This window comes from Oryx dammah, unplaced genomic scaffold (assembly GCF_014754425.2).
Source record: "Oryx dammah isolate SB20612 unplaced genomic scaffold, SCBI_Odam_1.1 HiC_scaffold_27, whole genome shotgun sequence".
In the NCBI taxonomy this organism is placed as follows: domain Eukaryota; kingdom Metazoa; phylum Chordata; class Mammalia; order Artiodactyla; family Bovidae; genus Oryx; species Oryx dammah.
In genome coordinates, this window is record NW_024070211.1 from 42,801,263 (window position 1) to 42,821,462 (window position 20,200).

The following is a 20,200-nucleotide window of genomic DNA, read 5'->3' on the forward strand; positions in this document are numbered from 1 at the left end:
GATGAATTTTCATAGTTATAATTCATAGATACAAACACCCAACACACTGCCTTAGCATATTGCAGAAGAAAAAAATACAGCGTGGAGACTTAAACTCTCGGTTCCGGAGGCTGAATCTGCCATTACTACCTGTGTGAGCTTTGGCAAGTGACTCAATTTCTGTGAATTGTTCTTAGAAATTAAAAATGGGGATAATACATAGCTTCCCTGGGTCAGAGAGTCCCTGGGTCAGGAAGATCCCCTGAAGAAGAGAATGGCTACCCACTCCAGTATTCTGGCCTGGAGAATTCCACAGAAAGAAGAGCCTGGGGAGCTACAGTTCTTGGGGAAGCAAAGAGTCGGACACAAATGAATGGCTAACACTTTCACACAAATACTAGTTATCATAAGACTCAAAATTCCAAAGCTGCTCCAATAATATTTTGACAAAATATAGGCTAGAAATAGTGCAACAGAGCAAAAACTTGGTTCTCCTGTGAAGTGATTTTAATGGGAAATCAAGTTTAAAATAAAATAAAACCTCCCAAAGAGATATCATATATGCATTATGCACTGTGTTGGCCAAAGGAATAACAGAAAACCAAAGACAAACCACTTAGGGTACCAGAAAATCAATTAAAATCTATTAGCTTTCCGACTGATTTTTAAGTAGAATACCACTTAACCTCTAACTACTACTTACGTGTACTGGGTGGCTCTTTCATACACTACATTAACAGCTTCAGTCTTTCCTGCTTTCCAATTCTAAATTTCTGTTTTTCCTATGTCACCCTTTCCAGTTAGGCCATCAATGGTTCCTAATGCTGTTTCTCAACTGTGGTCAGAGTCTTTCCTTGAGCTGAGAAGCATGGGCTAGAGCACAACAATTACATATATCCACCCATGTTTCTTTGGGCTTCCTTCTCTATATACTCTAAATGTAAGAGATGATTAGGTAATCTGTTGGGGGGCCAGCGTGAGGAACTCCGCCCATGGCAAAGGTCATGGGGAAGGAGGCTTGGCATATGCAAAGGCGTGATCAAGCCTCAGGAAACCCCCTGTTCCCGAGCATCTACCCCAAAACCAGAGTCTGTTTTATGCTCTCGTCTACACCTCTGACTTTACGGGGGCTCTCCCCCATAACCGTTTCTCTTGGAGAAGGAGTTAACTTGCAGCTCCAAGGCAATAAAAATTCTTGGGCGTGACAAGAATGTTTCAGCCTACCTCCTCTGAAGGTTATTTAGCCCGCCTGTATAGGTTCATCCAGCCACATGTGATTGTTTACAGCCTCCCAACCTGAGAGGCATGAGATGTTTTAGACTTACTAAAGGCAAATTCGTTTGGGGAGTTAGAAATTATTAGTATAGTGGGTTGGTTAGGAATTATATTGGTGAAGGGTTTTTCATTTTTTGTGTCAATAATTGTTGCTAATTCCCTGCTCTGGGTGGGACAAGGATGTCTCAGGTCAAACCTCTCTGCTGACAGACTAGCTTGTGTGACAGGATTATCCATACTCCTGCCACTATGCACATGATTGTTTACTACCTCTCAACCATAAACAGCACAGAGAGTTTTGGAGTATTTTGAGAGTCTTAATTAGCATAGGGCTTTTTCTTCTCTTTGAGTCAATGATTGCCGCCAGGCCTCCATATCCTTAGGCACCTGGGAATATATTAATCAATGTATTTGGAATATAGAAAAGGAAATATAGTAGTTTTTGATGTTAGCAATACTAGACTTCTTGACTTAATGGATTTTCTCTTTTGTAATAGATCGCTGTGCTTTGTTATAAATCACTGTGTCCTTGTTATGTAAAAATGTAACTTTATCACTATCTTAAGACTAAATAGATCTTAAGGGGAACACTGGTAAATGCATTTTCATTTGTTGGGCTGATGTTTGCTGCTAAATCTCCATATTCCCTGCCCTTATAATGAATATAACTAACATATAGGAGAGATAAGTATTAACCTTTAAGCATATAGGAGAGATAGGTATTAACCTTTAAGATTAATCCTGTTAACCTCGGGTTAAATAAATTCCTTTCTTGATTGTAACTCACTACACCCTCACCCTATAGGAATGCAACTTTATCTGGAGGGTGGTGCCTGGTTTAAGAAAAAACACCCTTGGAGGAAATAAGGTTTTTGGTTATCAGAAAGAAAGGACCATAGAAAGTCAGCAGGTCTCACTCATGGCCAGAGATAAGACCTTTTTTCATTATACATTTATGTGAAGCACCTGATTTTGATAAAGGTCAGGACTGCTGACCCCTGCGTGACTCTGTATTCATCCCTATGTGTAACAAAAGATATATAAGCAAACCCAAAAATAAAGAAATCGGATCAGTTTCCGGAAAGACTGATTCCACCATGTCGCTTCTTTCTTGCTCCTGTTTCTCTGGCTGAATTCAGCCTCTTTTCTCCACTAAATCTCCTACTACACTATCCGTTTCTAATCTCTCTCTATATCTGTAATTAAATATGTATTTTTCCAAAGACGCCGACGCCGTCCCCACCTTCGAATTCCCTGGATCCACCGGGGCTGGACCCCGGCAGTAATCAACTTAAAAAACAGTAGAACTGCAGTTTTATCCAAGCTCAGTACTGTCTCAAAGGATCTTGGGTAAATTTGAAACGTCATTAAATATCCACAAATAACATTTATAAATACTGCTTAATCTAAAATGACAGAAAGGAAAGGTTAACAAGTCTGGCAGAGACTTCTTTCCACACTGGACAACTGGGTTGTAAGGAAATTTTAAGATTGCAGAGAGAATGTCAGAAAGAAAAAATAATAATGCTGTCTTTTTCACTTCTATCATTTTTTTTTAAAGAAAAGGGAATGCAATTATTTTTGGCAATATCAAAAGTGTAAATTTTCATCAACTCTGCAGAAAAATAACAATTAGGTTTCACATAGCAATGTTAAAGTAGATTAAAGTAAAGAGTAAACTTGTACCCAAATAGTACTAATTCTCTGCTGGGATTTTAACTGGTTATCTCACTTTTCTACCTTATTTAGTAATAGTGATGTAGTCCTTTTAAAACAGATTATAAAGCTGTTTCTATGTCTAGCAAATGGATTATGGTTTAAAAGTGCAATGCCAAGACAGTTAAAAACAATTCTCGAAAAGGACGGAGGTCCACAGGACAAATGATTTCCCTGCATGGGTCATGGGTTCACCCTGCCTGTAATGAGCTCCTGGATGAGGCTGGGGTGAGACATTTTCTTCTGGCTCTTCTTAAACTTGCCGCATTTCAGCTTTTCATTTTAATACAGAGGACATCAGTGAAATTTGAAATGGGAAGACCTTTTTCATTAATAAACCACCCAAGTATCTAGAGTATTTGGAAAGAAGAAAGAAGATGTAGAGAAAAAAAAAAGCAAAAAAGGGGAAAAACAGAAGTGAAAATCCTCCTCTTATGTATCAAGGTAAATACCACTTTATTATTTACCATGAGACCAAACAATAAGAAGTGTGCATCAAAATCACATACAGCAAGAGTCAGCTGTAAAGAAAAAAGTCTTTTCTGCCCAAATTCAAACGTGTTCTTTGAGAATCAAGTCTGGATAAAACAGTGCACCAGATATTATTAATACAAGAAACAAAAAGGAGTTAAAAATCTCTCAGTCCACGTCCTCTAGGAGCTTACAATCATTTAGGGAGGTAAGTTTCATAGGAAACAGCTAATTAAAATGCAAAGCAAAAGAGTGTTGAAAGCCAACAGAAAACAGGGAAAATAAATGCATATAATGTATGCAAAGACTAATGTAAATTTCAACAGGACAAAAAAATCTTATGGAAAAGGAAAATGCAAATGTAATACAAGTTCAATAAAGCAGTTATTTATATTCCAGTCTAGTTGATTAAAACACACATACACCCCTACCCTTGACATAAAAACAATACAGAGAAACATGTTTACAGACTTCAATTAGCCTAGTACTAAGAGCACTAAGGATGCACAGCAGAAGAAAATTAGAAGTAAGGATCTTACGGAAAGCTGCAGTTCAAGTCTGGAGAACACATTAGCCATTAATCACAGGAGCCCAAAACAGATATAATAAAAAATAAATAAATAAATTTTCACAGCAGTAAGCCAGCGTATCCCATTTGAATAGTTTATACCTTTTTCAGTTTAGCATCAGAAGAATCATCCCATTAAAATAAGATATTTGCAGTGGGATTATTTCCACATATGTGGCAAAACATGTTTAAACTTTTTGAAAGATTCAAGTCAGTGTTTTTCACTTTAGCAATAAAGACAAAGACTACCACTCAAGACAGTTGCTTGCCAGCTACTTTAAGAACAATCTTCACCATAGTTCTTCATAAGACTTTGCTCCCCACTGTAGGCTCTCCTTTGAACCACACGCAAATCCCAAGCATTAAGTTGAATATTTAGCAAAGGCCACAAATAAACTTCAGAGCCAGCAATGACAATGAGAATCACAACAGCTTCAGAGCCTGACACTAATTTACTGAAGCATATCAGGAACTCTTGGGAATGAAGTGTTTGCTAATTAGGCCACCATGAACAGATTCCCAAACCTTGACAAAGTTTTTCTAAGCATCTGATGATGAACTTTGATTTATGGGCTGTTTAGGTAAAAATCGAACAGATGGTACCTTTTAACAATAATTGACACCTGAGTTTGTTAAGGATCTCAGTCTCTAGGAAAACATGTGGCTCTATAGAGGAAAACGACTTAGAACACTTTTCGAGGCACCTACCTTATCTTTGTCTTCAACAACATCTGCCAAGACATCATCTGGATCCAGGATTCCTCCATCTGTGTATTCTAAGTGATGAATCTTCACCCAGTAGGCAGGATCCTGCGGGAGGACAACCAAGAACGTTCATAACTAAAGCTTTTTTTATAATAAAAGATAAAATGCATTTTAATTTTAAAAATAGACTCATTAAAAATACACTCTAGCAATAATAAAACTTTTAAACACCTAACACAAATGTTATCTGTTTATCTGTATATCTGTGGCATGATTATCCTGTTTAAGTCAGTAAATCAAAGTATACATGTTTTAACAGTTTTCCAGGAAGATAAATGCAATGGAAAAATAAGTTGCCCTAGCCATTTGTACAGCATATTCAAGGAATTTTGAATAACCTTTGATTTAGGTAATACCCAGGGCTTCCCTGGTGGCTCAGATGGAAAAGAGTCGCCTGCAATGCAGGAGACCCAGGTTCGATTCCTGGGTTGGGAAGATCCTCTGGAAAAGGGAATGGCTACCCACTCCAATATTCTTGCCTGAGAAATCCCATGGACAGAGTAGCCATGGGCTACAGTCGATGGGGTCACAAAGAGTCAGACACGACTGAGTAACTAATACCAGATAATCTCGAGAATAATCAGGAAAAGAAAGATCTTCTCAAAAGTACTTTCTGAAACTGAGATCTTAAAGCTGTAGGAAAAAATCAAAAGTTAGACATCTGTGATGGTAACAGCTATCATCTCAAGTACACAATTGCAGTGAGATGACCAAAATCCTTTTCAACTTTTCACATCTCTGTGCTGTGCACATACCCTCAACTCTGAAACTGGCAATGGCATCTGAAACGAGAGCTCCAGCACTGACTTTCAATCCCCAAAGCATGGGAGAAACTAGAACCGTGTTCACAGTCAAATGCAGGAAGGAGCGCTCGCCGAATTGGGGTGGTGATTTAGGGGATTTCCAAGTATTGTTTTTATAAAAAATTGCTTCAGACTGTAAGGCTTCAGGAATTACTTTCCCAATTGGATATGTAGCTAGACACTCTGCTCTGATTCGGGTCCGTTACTTCTATACCACCTGTTTCTGGAAATGATATAGTAGTTATCCATTATAACAATATGAACAAGAACCAATCAATTAAGAAAAACATTAATAAATAGTTTTTACCAAAATACTCAAGGCATAATCAATTTGGTTCTGTGATGCTTAGAAAGGCCCTCAGTGTGGGTAACTTTTGAGCTATGAGCACCCATTATCCACTAAAGAAATGGATACCAGTTTGTGAGAAGACATAGGAATTCTTCTAAGCTAAAGCTCTAAGCCTTTATGACATGAATCTTTGTAAAGGGTAAGCCCTAACATAGCCCACAGAATTCAATTGCAGTTTCACAAAAACCAATAGAAGTGGTTGCTATATAGCCTTCTCTTTAGCTGACCCTGATAAAAGTCAAGGGCATAACTACTAAACAATTTTTTAAAGCATCTATTTGGAGGGCTACTGATATGTGACTCAATACATAGCTTTTCAGTAAGTCAACTTGATAAAGTTATAGGCTTAAAAAATCTGAAGGAATCTTCCTTGGATAATCTTTCAAAACTTCAAAATTAAGTTTTCTATAGAGTATCTAAAGAGGAACGCCAAATAGATTTTTTTTTTTTGCTTCTATTACTAGACTTATAGTGTGGAAACATGAATGATTTATTAGGAAACAGCCCAATTCTATTTTGCCAGATAGAGATCACAAAGATATAAGCAGTGATTACACAACCAGGTAAGAAAGACATCCTTACCTCAGATTCTTCGATCAAAGAGCTTTGACAACTCAAGGCTAATTGTGCTATAAAAGCTAAGTACGATACACTAGATTCTAAATAGGGAAGATACTGTGGCAGACAAAATGCCATATGTAATGGCCACTGGATTATATATAAAAGAGCAAAATAAAACTGCCCCATGATCTTTGAGACTTCTACCTTTTTGGTATGACTATGCTACAAGGGCATCCCTGGTGGCTCAGCTGGTAAGAATCTACCTGCAATGCGGGAGACTAGGGTTTGATCCCTGGGTTGGGAAGATCCCCTGGAGAAGGGAAAGGCTACCCAGTCCAGTATTCTGGCCTGGAGAATTCCATGGACTGTATAGTCCATGGGGTTGCAAAGAGTCAGACATAACTGAGCAACTTTCACTTTCACCATGCTACAAGCAATGTATTTCTCCAAATCTACATAGAACTTCTAGCTAAAATCTATACAATATTGCATTTTTCATTATAAAAATATTCCTCTTACCAAAAAAAAAAATGTTCATTTCCATTACTTCCATTGAGTTGGTTTTTGATATATTACAGCTCTGTAGATGAAACTTGCTGATTTAAAAAAACTAAAGAGTTGTTTTATATTCAATTATTTAAATCAGACATCAAGTTGTCTGCATTTTTCTCATACTGTTTGTAAAAGTGGATTTTATCACCTAAGACTAAGGTAAACAACTCAACCCAACAACTGCTGGTAGAAGTTATTAAAGTATACCTCTCTTCCTGCCTACAGAGAAAAACCAAAGACTTAGATTAAAACCAGGGAAACTCAGCAAATAGCAGGGAACAGGATCTGATCAATGGCAAAGGGAACAGACAAGAGGCAGCAAGATGGGTTGTTGCATCCAGGAGGATGCCTCCCTCTCACATACTAGAGTATCTAACACCTTCTGGAAAGTCAGACACTGGAGTTGAAACAAAGACATTTATCTCTGGTTTTGATTCAAAAATACAGAACTTAAGTTTTACAAACTTAAATCAAGTGAAACAGTAATTTGATACCTTTTGAAATCACATATTCAAATTCAATCGGGGAAAAAAAAAAAATCAAGCCAAAAACATGGTGCCAGAACATAAAGACTCTTTTGCAATTTTAACTCTGCTCTACATTGATAATGCCATTTTATACACTCCCAAAGAGTAAACTAATGGTAAACACACATCTAATGCTGAACAAAAGCCAATGAGCTATATGAAAATTGTCTGAGTTAATATTTTGCACATCAAGAGAGATAAATCAACACAGTTATGTACCAACTGTGATTTTGTCCCCATGGCATTTTGGCCATGTTGTTATAGATCATTTTAAGAATGTGTGTACAATATTAGCAGCCAATATAGCCATCATAAGGCCATAAATTTAACCTGACTCCTTTATGCATGTAAAAATTTCCACCATTACATCACAGTCAACATTTTGCACTTCATTTGCTTGGTTTTATTACCATCATGAATAAAACTGATCAAACATGAAAAGATGTTCACATATATGTCTTCATTCACCCAATTAATCACTTGGAAAAGTTTACTCTATTTTTCATAATTGTGACATTTAATCTACCTTTATATTGCATAAATATTTATAATATGTATTACTTTTCAATTATTTTGAAAATACCCCTAGTACACATGCTATTCACTAAATCATATTACTTATACCCCTAGGATCATTAAAGTATTGAAAAATAACGTATTATACATTATGTTTCCTTTACTTCTGATAGTATCTTATCCATTTTTAAAATAATACACAGTTAACTTATTTCCTACTGGAATCTGAAAACTAAAAATAATCTGAAAGGATGAAATGGAAAATAAAACAAAAATGTATGCATTATAGAAAGAAGACAATTTCTGGGTACTTTTAATGATTGAGGTAGAAACTTTCAAACAGGCACTGATATTAACAGCAGCAAATATTCTTCACTGTGGGCAGTGACATAAAATTTGACCCCATATCCTAGAAAATTTATAATATCCAATGTTTTGAAGAACAATAATTTTCCACCTACAATACATACAGGAGTTGACAGACAAACCAGATACTATGATGCTGTGACTACCAAGCACTGGGATTATACTGATGATCAAGGGAGAGTTTCTAAGCAAAATGCCTCTGGTACAAGAAGAGCAAAAATAACCTGCATGGCCCACAAGGCCCAGAGGTGAGGAGAAGAGTGCTGTGAAGGAAAAGCCAGGGAATAGAGAAGGGCTGTGTTTATCAGTGAGCTGTGTTTACCATGCTCAATAACATAACTAGGTTCTTTGTGGCTTCATATTTTCAGAAGAAAAATCTTAGCCACTGGAACACAAGAAATGGAATACTACTTTAACTGAAGTTAATGGAAAATTAGAATTTTCCTTGTAGAATTTAACTCCATGAATCTGGTGAAATGTATCCATAAAACGAGATTTCACCGTTTTTATCATTATCTTCATCATCACAGCAGATCATTTGTTTTAGTGCCAATAATAGGCCAGGTCCAACAGATACCACGTGTTTTGTATGGTTAAATTGCTTCTCTCTCAACATAGTTAACAAAATAGTCATCATAGCTAATAATGCATTTTACAGATGAGGAAAGCAAGGCACCAGTAGGTGAACTTACTTACTGAAGGTCAAATGCTAATGAGATAGTAGAGACAATGTGCATTTTTTAAACATAGAAAATACTTTAAAGAACTTAACAAAAAGCACAATTACCTTAGAAGAGAATCAGACCCTTTTCTATGTACTAAATAAATGGATCCAAGCAAGCTGTCATTACTCTGGGCCCCATCAGTGAACCAGGAGGCTCCCTGGCCTCTGCACAGGGAACCACATGAAGGTCAAAGAATAGAGGGCACAGTGGGCAGACCCCAAAGTCTTTGTGAGTCCAGTGTTTCACAAGTGAGAGAAGCTTCAGAGCATAACTGTTCATGATCATGAAATTAAAGGTTTGGGAAGCAATGGAATAAAGAACAGAAAGGGAACTTGAGGTATCATAAGTTGGATAGAAAGTTAGGAAATTTTATGTGCATTCACATTTTAACTACTTCTTTCATAATCCTCTGGGGTTACTCTGCATTCTACCCCACACCAGAAGAGAATCAGATGCCCCAGAATCAGATGTACCCAGGAAGCAGAGCAGTCAGAGCAGGGCTGAAGACTATTCAGGACAGGCAGATAGCAGGAGTCTCTGAATAACCAATCAAAGACAGTGTAGGGAAGAAAAATTCCCAGAAATGATACCTGAGCAAAAGCTAGCAGAGCAGCACTGATACTTGAAAGGGAAGAATTAAGAGAGAAGGGGGGCTTTCCTGATAGCTCAATTGGTAAAGAATCCACGTGCAATGCGGGAAACCTGGGTTCAATCCCTGGGTTGGGAAGATCCCCTGGAGAAGGGAAAGGCTAACCACTCCAGTATTCTGGCCTAGAGAATTCCATAGACTGTATAGTTCATGGGGTCGCAGAGTCAGACACAGCTGAGCAACTTTAACTTTTTCAAGACAGAAAGGGTAACACTGACTACAGAGCTTGTAAGCTGGCCCTGAATTCAGAACAGTGCTGCATGTTCCTGAGATAATTCAAGCACAAACTTGAGAAAAAACTAATTAGGAAAAGAATGTGAGCTGATGCCACTTTGGTCAAGTATGTTTCCAAAGAAACCAGGAGAACTAGGATGGAACCAAGGGTTTTTAGACTGGGTTGCAAGTAAAAATACCTGGTGAATTCAATAACATAATTACAGTTAACATATAATTTATACACAAAGTGAAGATGAATCAACTGATCTGTAAATTCACTGCCAGTTTTAAAAATCTATGACCCTACCAACAGAAACTTGATATAGCCATACTAACATCAGATAAACGAGACTAAGTCACATTACTAAAGGTAAAAAGGGACGTTTCATAATAATTTAAGGATCAGTTCAATTGGAAGAAAACTGCTAAATATATATGTACCCAATACAATTGCAACACATACATTGCCAAAATAGATAATAAACACCCGCATACATGCACACAAAATCACAATCAGTGGGAGACTTTTAATAGGAAACAAAAAGGTCAGTAAAATATAAATCTGTTAACAAAGTGACCTTATTTATATCACATATATACAAAATACTGTACCCTCAAAAGACTAGAAAACACATTCTTTACAAGTACACATGGAATAACAAATTTCAGAAGTCTGGAATTATTCAGAATTTGCACTCCAATCACAGTGGAATCAATGACAAAAAGAGATCTAGAAAAGACCTGGCTATTTGGAAATTAAGAAATAAAGTTCTGAATAAAACAGATTAAAAAAATAAATGGACTTGGAAAACAGTTTAACTTAAAAGTTATTAAAATAACATAAAAATATAGGGTGCAGCTAAGGCAGTGCCCAGTGGAACAGTTATGGCCTTTACTGTGACTATTAGCAAAAGATAAAGCTAAAAGAAAAGCTAAAGCTATGACAAACCTAGGCAGCCTATTAAAAAGCAGAGACATCACTTCCCTGACAAAGGTCCTTATAGCTTTATCATTTTTCCAGTATTCATATATGGATGTGAGAATTGGACCCATAAAGACAGCTGAGCACCAAAGAATTGATGCTTTTGAATTGTGGTGCTGGAGAAGACTCTTGAGAGTTCTTTGGACTGCAAGGAGATAAAATTAGTCAATCCTAAAGGAAATCAACCCTGAATACTTATTGGAAGGACTGATGCTGAAGCTGAGACTCCAATACTTTAGCCATCTAATGCAAAGAGCTGACTCACTAGAAAAGACTCTGATAATGGGAAAGATTGAAGGCAAAAGAAGAAGGGGAGTGGCAGAGAATGGATGGTTAGATAGTATCAATGGACATGAATTTGAGAAAACTCCAGGAGACAGTGGAGGATAGAGTAGCCTGGCATGCTGCAGTCCATGGTGTCACAAAGAGTCGGGTACAACTTAGTGACTGAAAAACAACAAAAAGCCAAGAAGGAAGAAAAGAACAGCAAAGACAGAAGGAAGGAAATAAAGAGAAAAATAATCAATGAGTTAACAAATATAAATCAAAGTTGGTTATATAAAAAGCTTGATAAAATTATTGATAAGTAAAAAAGAGAAAACATGAATTTCCATACTAAGGAAAGAAAAAAGCAATACCATCATAGATTTCATAGATAAAGAAGATATTGTAAAAACTTTTAGACCTCCAAAACTGACAATTTATAAAATTGAACAAATTTTTAGAACAAATTTGTTTAAAGTGAACAAATTCTTTGAAAAGTACAACTCGCCAATACAGACAATAAAAAATATATATACTTGGACAACAGTAAGGAGGTTCCTTCAAAAACTAAAAACACAGTTACCATATGATCCAGCAATCCCTCTACTGAGCATATATTCAAAAAAGACAAAATCTCTAATTTAGAAAGACAACGTACCCCAATATTCATAGCAGCAATATTTACAATAGACATGGAAGCAACCTAAATATCCATTGACAGATGAATGGATTAAAAAAAAGACATGGTATACATCTACAATGGAATACTACTCAGCCATAAAAAATGAAATATTGCCACATGCAACAATAATGGATGGACCTAGAGATTATCATACTGAGGAAAGTAAGTCAGACAGAGAAAGACAACATATAACAGACATCACTTACATGTGGAATCTAACAGATAACACAAATGAACGTATTTACAAAGCTGAAATAGACTCACAGACATGGAAAACTTATGATTACCAAAAGGGAAAGGGAAAGGGGATGGTTAAATTAGGATTATGGGATAAACATATATACACCATTTATATATAAAACAGATAAACAAGAATTTACTGTATAGCACAGGAAACTACATTCAATATCTTGTAATAACCTAAGGATGTGTGTTCAGTTGCTTCAGTCATGTCTGACACTTTGCGACCTTATTAACTATAGCCTGCCAGGCTCCACTGCCCTAGGATTCTCCAGGCAAGAATACTGGAGTGGGTTGCCATGCCCTCGTCCAGGGGATCTTCCTGTTCCAGGGATCCAACCCGTGTCTCTTAAGTCTCCTGCACTGGCAGGCAGGTTCTTTACTGCTAGCGACACCTGGGAAGCCCTGTAATAACCTATAATGGGAAAGAATCTGAAAAGTATGTATATAACTGAATCACTTTGCTGTACATGTTAAATTAACAAAATATTGTAAATCACCTATACTTCAAGAAAAAATAGAAACTGTACATTAAAACCAATTTTAAAATTTAATCTATTATGTTAAAGCTTTCTTATAGAGAAAATGCCAGGCTCAGATTACTTCACAGAAAATGTTCCTAAGGTTTAAAGAAGAAATAGTGTCAATCTTATAAAATACTTCTGAAAACTAGAAAAGAAACTTTTCCAATCTCATTTTATATGGACAGCATAACACTGATACCAACACTTTAGAAGGACATTACAAGAAAATTATAAAAAATTTGCATATGGATACATATCTGTAACTCTTAAATAAATAAAGCATTAGTAAATCAAATTCAGTGATGTATATAAAGGATGACACATAATCACCAAGTGGGATTTATTCCAGTAATGCAAAAGTGGTTTAAAATTCAAAAACCAACCAAGGCTATTCAACAAATGAATAAGGAAGAGTAAGGATAAAAATTATATAATCACTCCAAAGTATGCAACACAAGCAAATGAGACTATTCACCACCAGTTCACAATAACTTTTCAGTGAACTAGGTAAACCTGTAACTAAACAAGGCAAGAAAAAACAAAACTTTTTAAAATGCTAACAATTATAATGGCACCATAAGATCATATACTTAGAAATAAGTCTAAGAAACATGTATAAATCTTCTATGTTAAAACCCACAAAATATTGGGAAAAGTTAAAGAGGCATTTTATGAACTGAAAGATTCAAAAATGTAAAGATTTTGATCTTGCTCAAATTAACAAGGTTAGGGTTAGGATTGTGAGGATCTGGGACAATCGGGATTCTCAGATACTGACGATGTTGAGTATAAATTTATACAACTGTTTTGGAAAATACTGGCAGTATCTGAACATAAACGTGGCAAAGAACTGAATATAAACATTCATATAGTTTAGCTATTCCACTCCCAGGTATATACATTCAGGAGAAATGTATTGATATGCAGAATTACCAAAAGACATGTATTAGAACATTCATAGCAGGATTATTCCTAATACCTAAAAATCTGGAAATAACCCAAATATCTATCACCAATAGAATGGACAAATACCATGTCCATGCAATGGAATACTAAATGTCAACAAGACTAAACTCAAATTTTATAAAACTATATAAGTGGATCTTACAGCACTACATTGAAACAAAAGGGACTAATACCATAAAAAGTACATACAATTCCAGGTATAATAAGCTCAAAAACAGGCAGTATTAATTGACATTGAAGTCAGGAGATTGGTTACCTCTGGAGAGGGGAAGGGCAGTGAGTGAAAGATACACAAAGGGGCTTCTGGGGCAATATTCTATTTCCTGAAGTGTATGCTGGCTGCAATTATTTGTACATGTTTCTGGGTGATATACTTTTAAAACTTCATATAAAAATGGAAGGAACTTTTTGCTTCAAAAACTGATTTTTTTCAAACTGAAATACCTACTGGTTTCCTTTGCACAAGACATCTCTACAGATAAACAAATGCAGATCACTAAAAAGCTGTTTAGAACAAGTTTCCTTAGAAGTTTAAAAACAAAGCCTCAGGCACATAAAAGAAATGCAGTATTCCCAAAAGATGGGGAAGCCAGGTTATCCCACCAACAGAACAGGCAACTCAATGACCACCAGTTACTCAAAACCTCGAAGACCTACAGAGGGTGTTAAGTGGACCATGGGCTTCAATGTGCCAACCGTGTGACAAGTCTTTGAAAAACTGTTACCTCCATCTCAGGCTGTGATAATACAGGTTCTGTGTCTAGAACAGAGTAGGTAATAAACTCATCCTATCCTAAAGTGGTTCCCCCACATTTAGAGAAATGTTTCAAAATTTCTTGAGATAATTACTAGCAAACTGGAGAGCACCTACATAGGTCATGAAGGTAAGACAGACTCCTTCTCATAACACATAATTTAGGTTTGTTTAAACAAAGGGAAAATTTCACTGTCTCAAATACAGTAGAACCACCGTTTACAAGGCACTGAGCTCTCAAAGATATTCAATAAGGAAAAAAGTCTCTTATGGTTAAAATTATCCTTGAGAATCTTTCAGGGAGATATCATGTTGGAGACAAGCCTATCTCCTTTCAGTAAGACTAACACTACTTTTTCTTTTTTTTATCCAGGGCGAAAGCATATTATTGTCTTTTCAGTTAAGCACCAAAGTATTTGCATTACATTGGAGACCATGTTCTGTGAGAATGCTTATCTTAAGTATTTAGAGTCACACTCAGACCAGAGATAGACTCGCTACCATAAGCACATGCGAAATAAAACAGAGTAGCTCTTTCATTTCGTGCATCCTCTGGGATAGGTGCTCGTTGCTCATACAAGTAATGCTCATGCATTACTCAACTTCTTATCCCCCTCTTTTTCTTTGGTTGAGCTTTTACAGAGTGAATTTATGAAATCTAAACGACCTTATGAGACTCTCAAATTAAAAGGCTGTTACATACAATAAAGGTTTGACTCTTCTGTACAAGAAAGGTTTGACTCTTCTGTACTGCTCCAAAGTTAAACGGAGATGTAGATTAAAGCTCAGCCTAAGATCTTCAACAAAGAGCTATCTAAGAGTAGAGTGCTCAAGTAAAGAGCTAGAGGTTACGGTGGTTACTTATAGAATGCTTTAAATCTAATTGATAGTATCCATCAAAGATAATCTTTGGAGATATTGTAAAAGATGTCAGCATCACAGCAGCAAGAAATTCTGGATTTAATTGGTTGTATCAAATAAAGCTCAAGTTGTATGAATATGCATTCTCAAATTCTTATTAAAATGTCAAGTAGAGTATGATGAAACAGTAAGTTCTCCATTCCCATAAAGAGTCAAGCAAAGGCTAGATAGCCTTGGCTTAAGGAAGCTATAGGATAAGAAGGAGAAATTGTGTGATCCTGAAAACCCTGACTCCCAAATCTGCAGCTTCTAGAAACTCAAAAGCCTTTAAGACTCTGAAATATACATAAAGAAACTCCTTGAAAGAAGAAATTTCTGCTGTATCATAAGAAAGCTTTCAGCAGTTCAGTATAATTTCATGGTGACTGTACAATCTCCAAGCAGAAAGTCCATGAGCCAAACATCTTGAATATTCCAATACATCAGTTATTCTAGTGTCTTGCTGTGCAACTAAAACTTCACTAATTTATAAACAAATTTAAGGAAATGGGCTTCCATCACCAAAGGAAAAGAATTGTTTTGGTAGATGAGAAAAAAAAAACAAACCCAGAGAATTGTATATTATAGTCTGATGCAGCACTTGCAAATATGGAAGGACCAACTGTATCACACCATTTAATAAAAGGAACTTGATCATCAATGGATTTTGATACACAAAGATAAAGCTGCAAGGAAAGTACTTGTTGGCTTGTGATATACAATCCTTAAGAAATCAGTCTCAATACAAGAGCACCACAATTCCAACAGAAATTCAAAATTTTATAATTCAAGTATTGATAAGATTACTCATTCTTCTTTGCAAGCAGAAAAAAAAATATTTAAACATGAAGGCATAAACTTCATTTGATAGTTCATGAATCAATAAAATATTAATCACTTCATGTCATTTTTCATTCAGTTTTTGGAAATAACCATAATCTCACCAGTTTTCCTTATATAAAGGACTTTAAAGGCTCATTTTTCACCTTGAGATTAACCTAAACTCATGAGGGAAAAAGCTCCAGATATCTAGATTTTTTTTTAATACAAGACAAGTTTTAATTATTTTCAAATCTGCCTACATCATCACAGCACACTCTCTTTAAAAGAATATGGAAATTTCCTTTTCCTATGAATTTGTGCATGCGTGCTAAGTCGCTTCAGTCGTATCTTACTCTTTGAGACCCCGCGGTCTGTAGCCCTCCAGGCTCCTCTGTCCATGGGATTCTCCAGGCAAGAATACTGGAGTGGGTTGCCATGCCCCGCTCCTGGGGATCTTCCCGACCCAGGGATCAAACTCACATCTGTTACACCTCCTGCATTGGCAGGCAGGTCCTTTACCACCAGCACCATCTGGGAAGTCCTTCCTATGAATTTAAGAGTGTGTTAAATGCATAATAGCATATGTCTTATATAAATCTTCAGGATTAAGTACAGAGTAATCATAAAACAAAAAGTTTTATCATGAAAATCAAATTTTAAGTCTGAAAATAACAAAAACTACACTTTTAATTGAAATATCTGTTTTGAAAGATTGCCAGTATGACTTTAAAAATGTTAAACCATTATAATTCAATAACACTGAAATGCAATGTTTCAAAATAACTTTAAACAGCTATTTTTTTCCAAATCCTGTTTTCCATTAATTGTTTTCAAATGAAATTTTATAGTCCAAAGACCCTGTATGCCAAGGTTTTAGAAGCTTGTGTGGTCCACAGGAATGCAAAACCACAGCCAAAGAATGGAAGTGGCCAGTTCTCCAAAGAGAAGGACAAGCCATAATTTTCTTTACACAATGTATTCACTGTGTTTAGTTGCTATTATAAAACCCTAAAAAGTATTCTACAAAATGAATTTTAATAAGAATTTGAGAATGCAAATTCATACAACTCAAGCTTTACTTAACATAACCAATTAAATCCAAACTTTCTTTGCTGCTATGATGCTGGCATCTTTTACAATAACTCCAGAGAATAACACTGACAGATACTGCCAACTGTGTGTGCATCTTGACATATATGAATGAATGACAGGTTTAAAGAATTCTACAGGTAACTGCCATATCCTCTAGCTCTTTAACACAAAGTTTTATGCCCCGTCATTGAAGAAATTAAGACATAGAGAAAAAGAATTTTAATTTACATTAGAGGAGGTACTTGTGGCAGTGTTTTTAAAAATAAGTTAACTCTAGGATAAACACAAAGACCTCATCAACTTTATTCCCAACCACTTATAATTTTCTTTTTTCCTGCATGGTAGTAATAGGAGTGGTGCAGAATTATCTTGTCTCTGATTTTCAAAAAAATTGGGTCACTACTGCCCACTACTATTAGCTTTGTTTCTCCAACAGGGTCATTCCTCCAGAATGCTGCAGATGGATCACAAACACAAGCCACAAAAAAACAGATGAAACATAGAAAGGAAGTAAGAAAAGCTAAGTTGAAGGATCCCACACTAATAAATAACCTTCTTGAATATCAACCTAGGACTGATTCTCTGCCCCACTGCCAATATGAGGCACAAATAGTTTATCTCATTATTTGTTAATTTTTATTACTTGGTCTCCTCCAACTGGGCTTCCCAGGTGGCTCAGTGGTGAAGAATCCACCTGCCAATGCAGGAAATGTGGGTTCAGTCCCTGGGTTGGAAAGATTCCCTGGAGAAGGAAATAACTCACTCCAGTATTCTTACCTGGGAAATCCCATAAACAGAGGAGGCTGGTGGGCTACAGTCCTTGGGTCCCAAAGGAGTAGGGCAGGACTTAGAGACTAAAGCAACAACAACCCCTCCTCCAACTAGAACATAATAAGCACCATGTTACAGAAACCTCACTAATCTTCTTCATCTCTATATCCACAATACCTACCAATTTATGGTATCTCCTGGGTGTTCATTGGAAGGACTGATGTTGAAGCTGAAACTCCAATATTTTGGCCACCTGATGAGAAGAGCTGACTCATTGGAAAAGACCCTGATGTTGGGAAAGTTTGAAGGCAGAAGGAGAAGGGGACAACAGAGGATGAGATGGTTAGGTGGTATCACCAACTCAATGGACATGAGTTTGGGTAAACTCCAGGAGTTGGTGATGGCCAGGGAGGCCTGGTGTGCTGCGGTTCACTGGGTCACAAAAAGTCGGACACGACTGAGCAACTGAACTGAACTGACCTAAACTGTAAATTTGTCTTAGGAATTAAGGCTAGGAGAAACAGGAGTATGAAGGAAGACGATACAAAGACTTCCTGTTGTTAGACTAAGTGCTCAGTCACTGCAGGCGTGTCCAACTCTCTGCAACCCTGTGGACTGTAGCCCACCAGGCTCCTCCGTCCATGGGATTCTCCAAGCAAGAATACTGGAGAGAGTTGCCACTTCCTTCTCCAGGGGCTCTTCCAGACCCCGGTGTGAACGAACATCTCTTGCGTCTCCTGCATTGGCAGGCAAGTTCTTTACCACTAGAGCCACCTGGGGTTTAATCATGGCACCTAGATCTTTTGATAAGGCCAATGGCAGCCTGAGTAGAAACACTCTGGATTGTATGTCAAAAGCAATCATTTACACAGCATCTGTTAACGAATTATAGAAGAAAAACCCTGCAACTTTGGGAAGAGTAAAGCTTATATTCACTGAAGAGATAAGACAGACAGTATTTAAAAACATAATATATAAGTAAATTAAATGGAATATTAGAAGTGATTAAGAGGTATAGGAGAGAAAAACAGAGTAGGATGAGGAGGACTAGGAAGTCCATAGGGCTTATAGTTTTGAATAGGTGGTCAGTTCATGCCTTAGTGGAATGGTGCTATTTGAGCAAAGATTTGAGGAGACAAGTCAGGGGCAGTTTGGAGAAAGGAATCAGGTCTCCCAACAAAGGGTTTTGCCCTTGAAAGTGAAAGTCGTTCAGACTCTTTGTGACCCCATGGCCTATACAGGTCATGGAATTCTCTAGGCCAGAATACTGGAATGGGTAACCTTTCACTTCTCCAGGGGATCTTCCCAACCCAGGGATCAAACCCAGGTCTCCCACTTTGAAGGCGTATTCTTTACCAGCTGAGACACGGGTAAGTCTATCGCAGTCCTTTGTAAAAAGAAGTTAAGCTCAGAAAGGGGATCCTTATAGGAGCCAGAAAACTCCTCGTCAGGTCAACAAAGCATGGCAGAACTGAGAAGATACCAAATGGTAGTGACCACCTGTCCGGCCTGCCCAAGAAAGCCTTTCCATATACCAAGCAAAATTTTACTCTAACACAACAACGTTAATTACAGTTCTACTCCCTTTATGTCCTCATTAAACGTGTGTAAGACTACTTTTTCTTTTACATGAAAATATTTCCAGAGAGGTGAAGGAAGGGACCCTTATTCTGTTTGCATCTGGGATGTTCCCTTCCAAACTGCTGAGGTAGGAAGGCATACCAGGTGTGACTGTGTGGGGGCCGCATAAAAATAATCAATCCTACACTCACCCCTCAAATGAAGCTATTTCCTGGGAAACGTGCAAGGTTTCAAGTCACTAAGACTAGGCTGAAATCCAAACTCTGTACCACTTACATAAAAAGGACATACCCTCAACTCTCACTGGAATGTGAGAAGTTCATTGCATATTCACAAACATGCATAAACAATGGCATATCAACCTACAAGTATTTTCTTTGTTAGCATCATACTCTTAAATTCTACAAAAGGCAGGGTCATCCCTAACTTACACACTACTATAATCCCAGCATCTGGCACTGTTTTCTCCTTACAACAGATGCACAAAAAATCAGTGACTGTTATTCATTACTGCCCTGTGTAATTCTCCAATGCTGGGAGTTTAGGAGACAAAGAGACACCCCTGGGCTTGAAAAAGAATCTCA

At 36.9% G+C, this 20,200-nt stretch overlaps 1 protein-coding gene across 4 annotated transcripts in view; it reads right to left on the bottom strand.

The window, feature by feature from the left end:
* The window catches only part of PARD3B (par-3 family cell polarity regulator beta), a 1,152,049-nt gene that overhangs the window by 992,919 nt on the left and 138,930 nt on the right, over nt 1–20,200 (bottom strand). For all 4 annotated transcript variants that reach the window (XM_040228721.1, XM_040228723.1, XM_040228724.1 and 1 more), the window contains exon 2: nt 4,718–4,819. In XM_040228721.1, the coding sequence (XP_040084655.1) occupies nt 4,718–4,819 (102 nt within the window). The remainder of the gene's footprint in view (nt 1–4,717; nt 4,820–20,200) is intronic.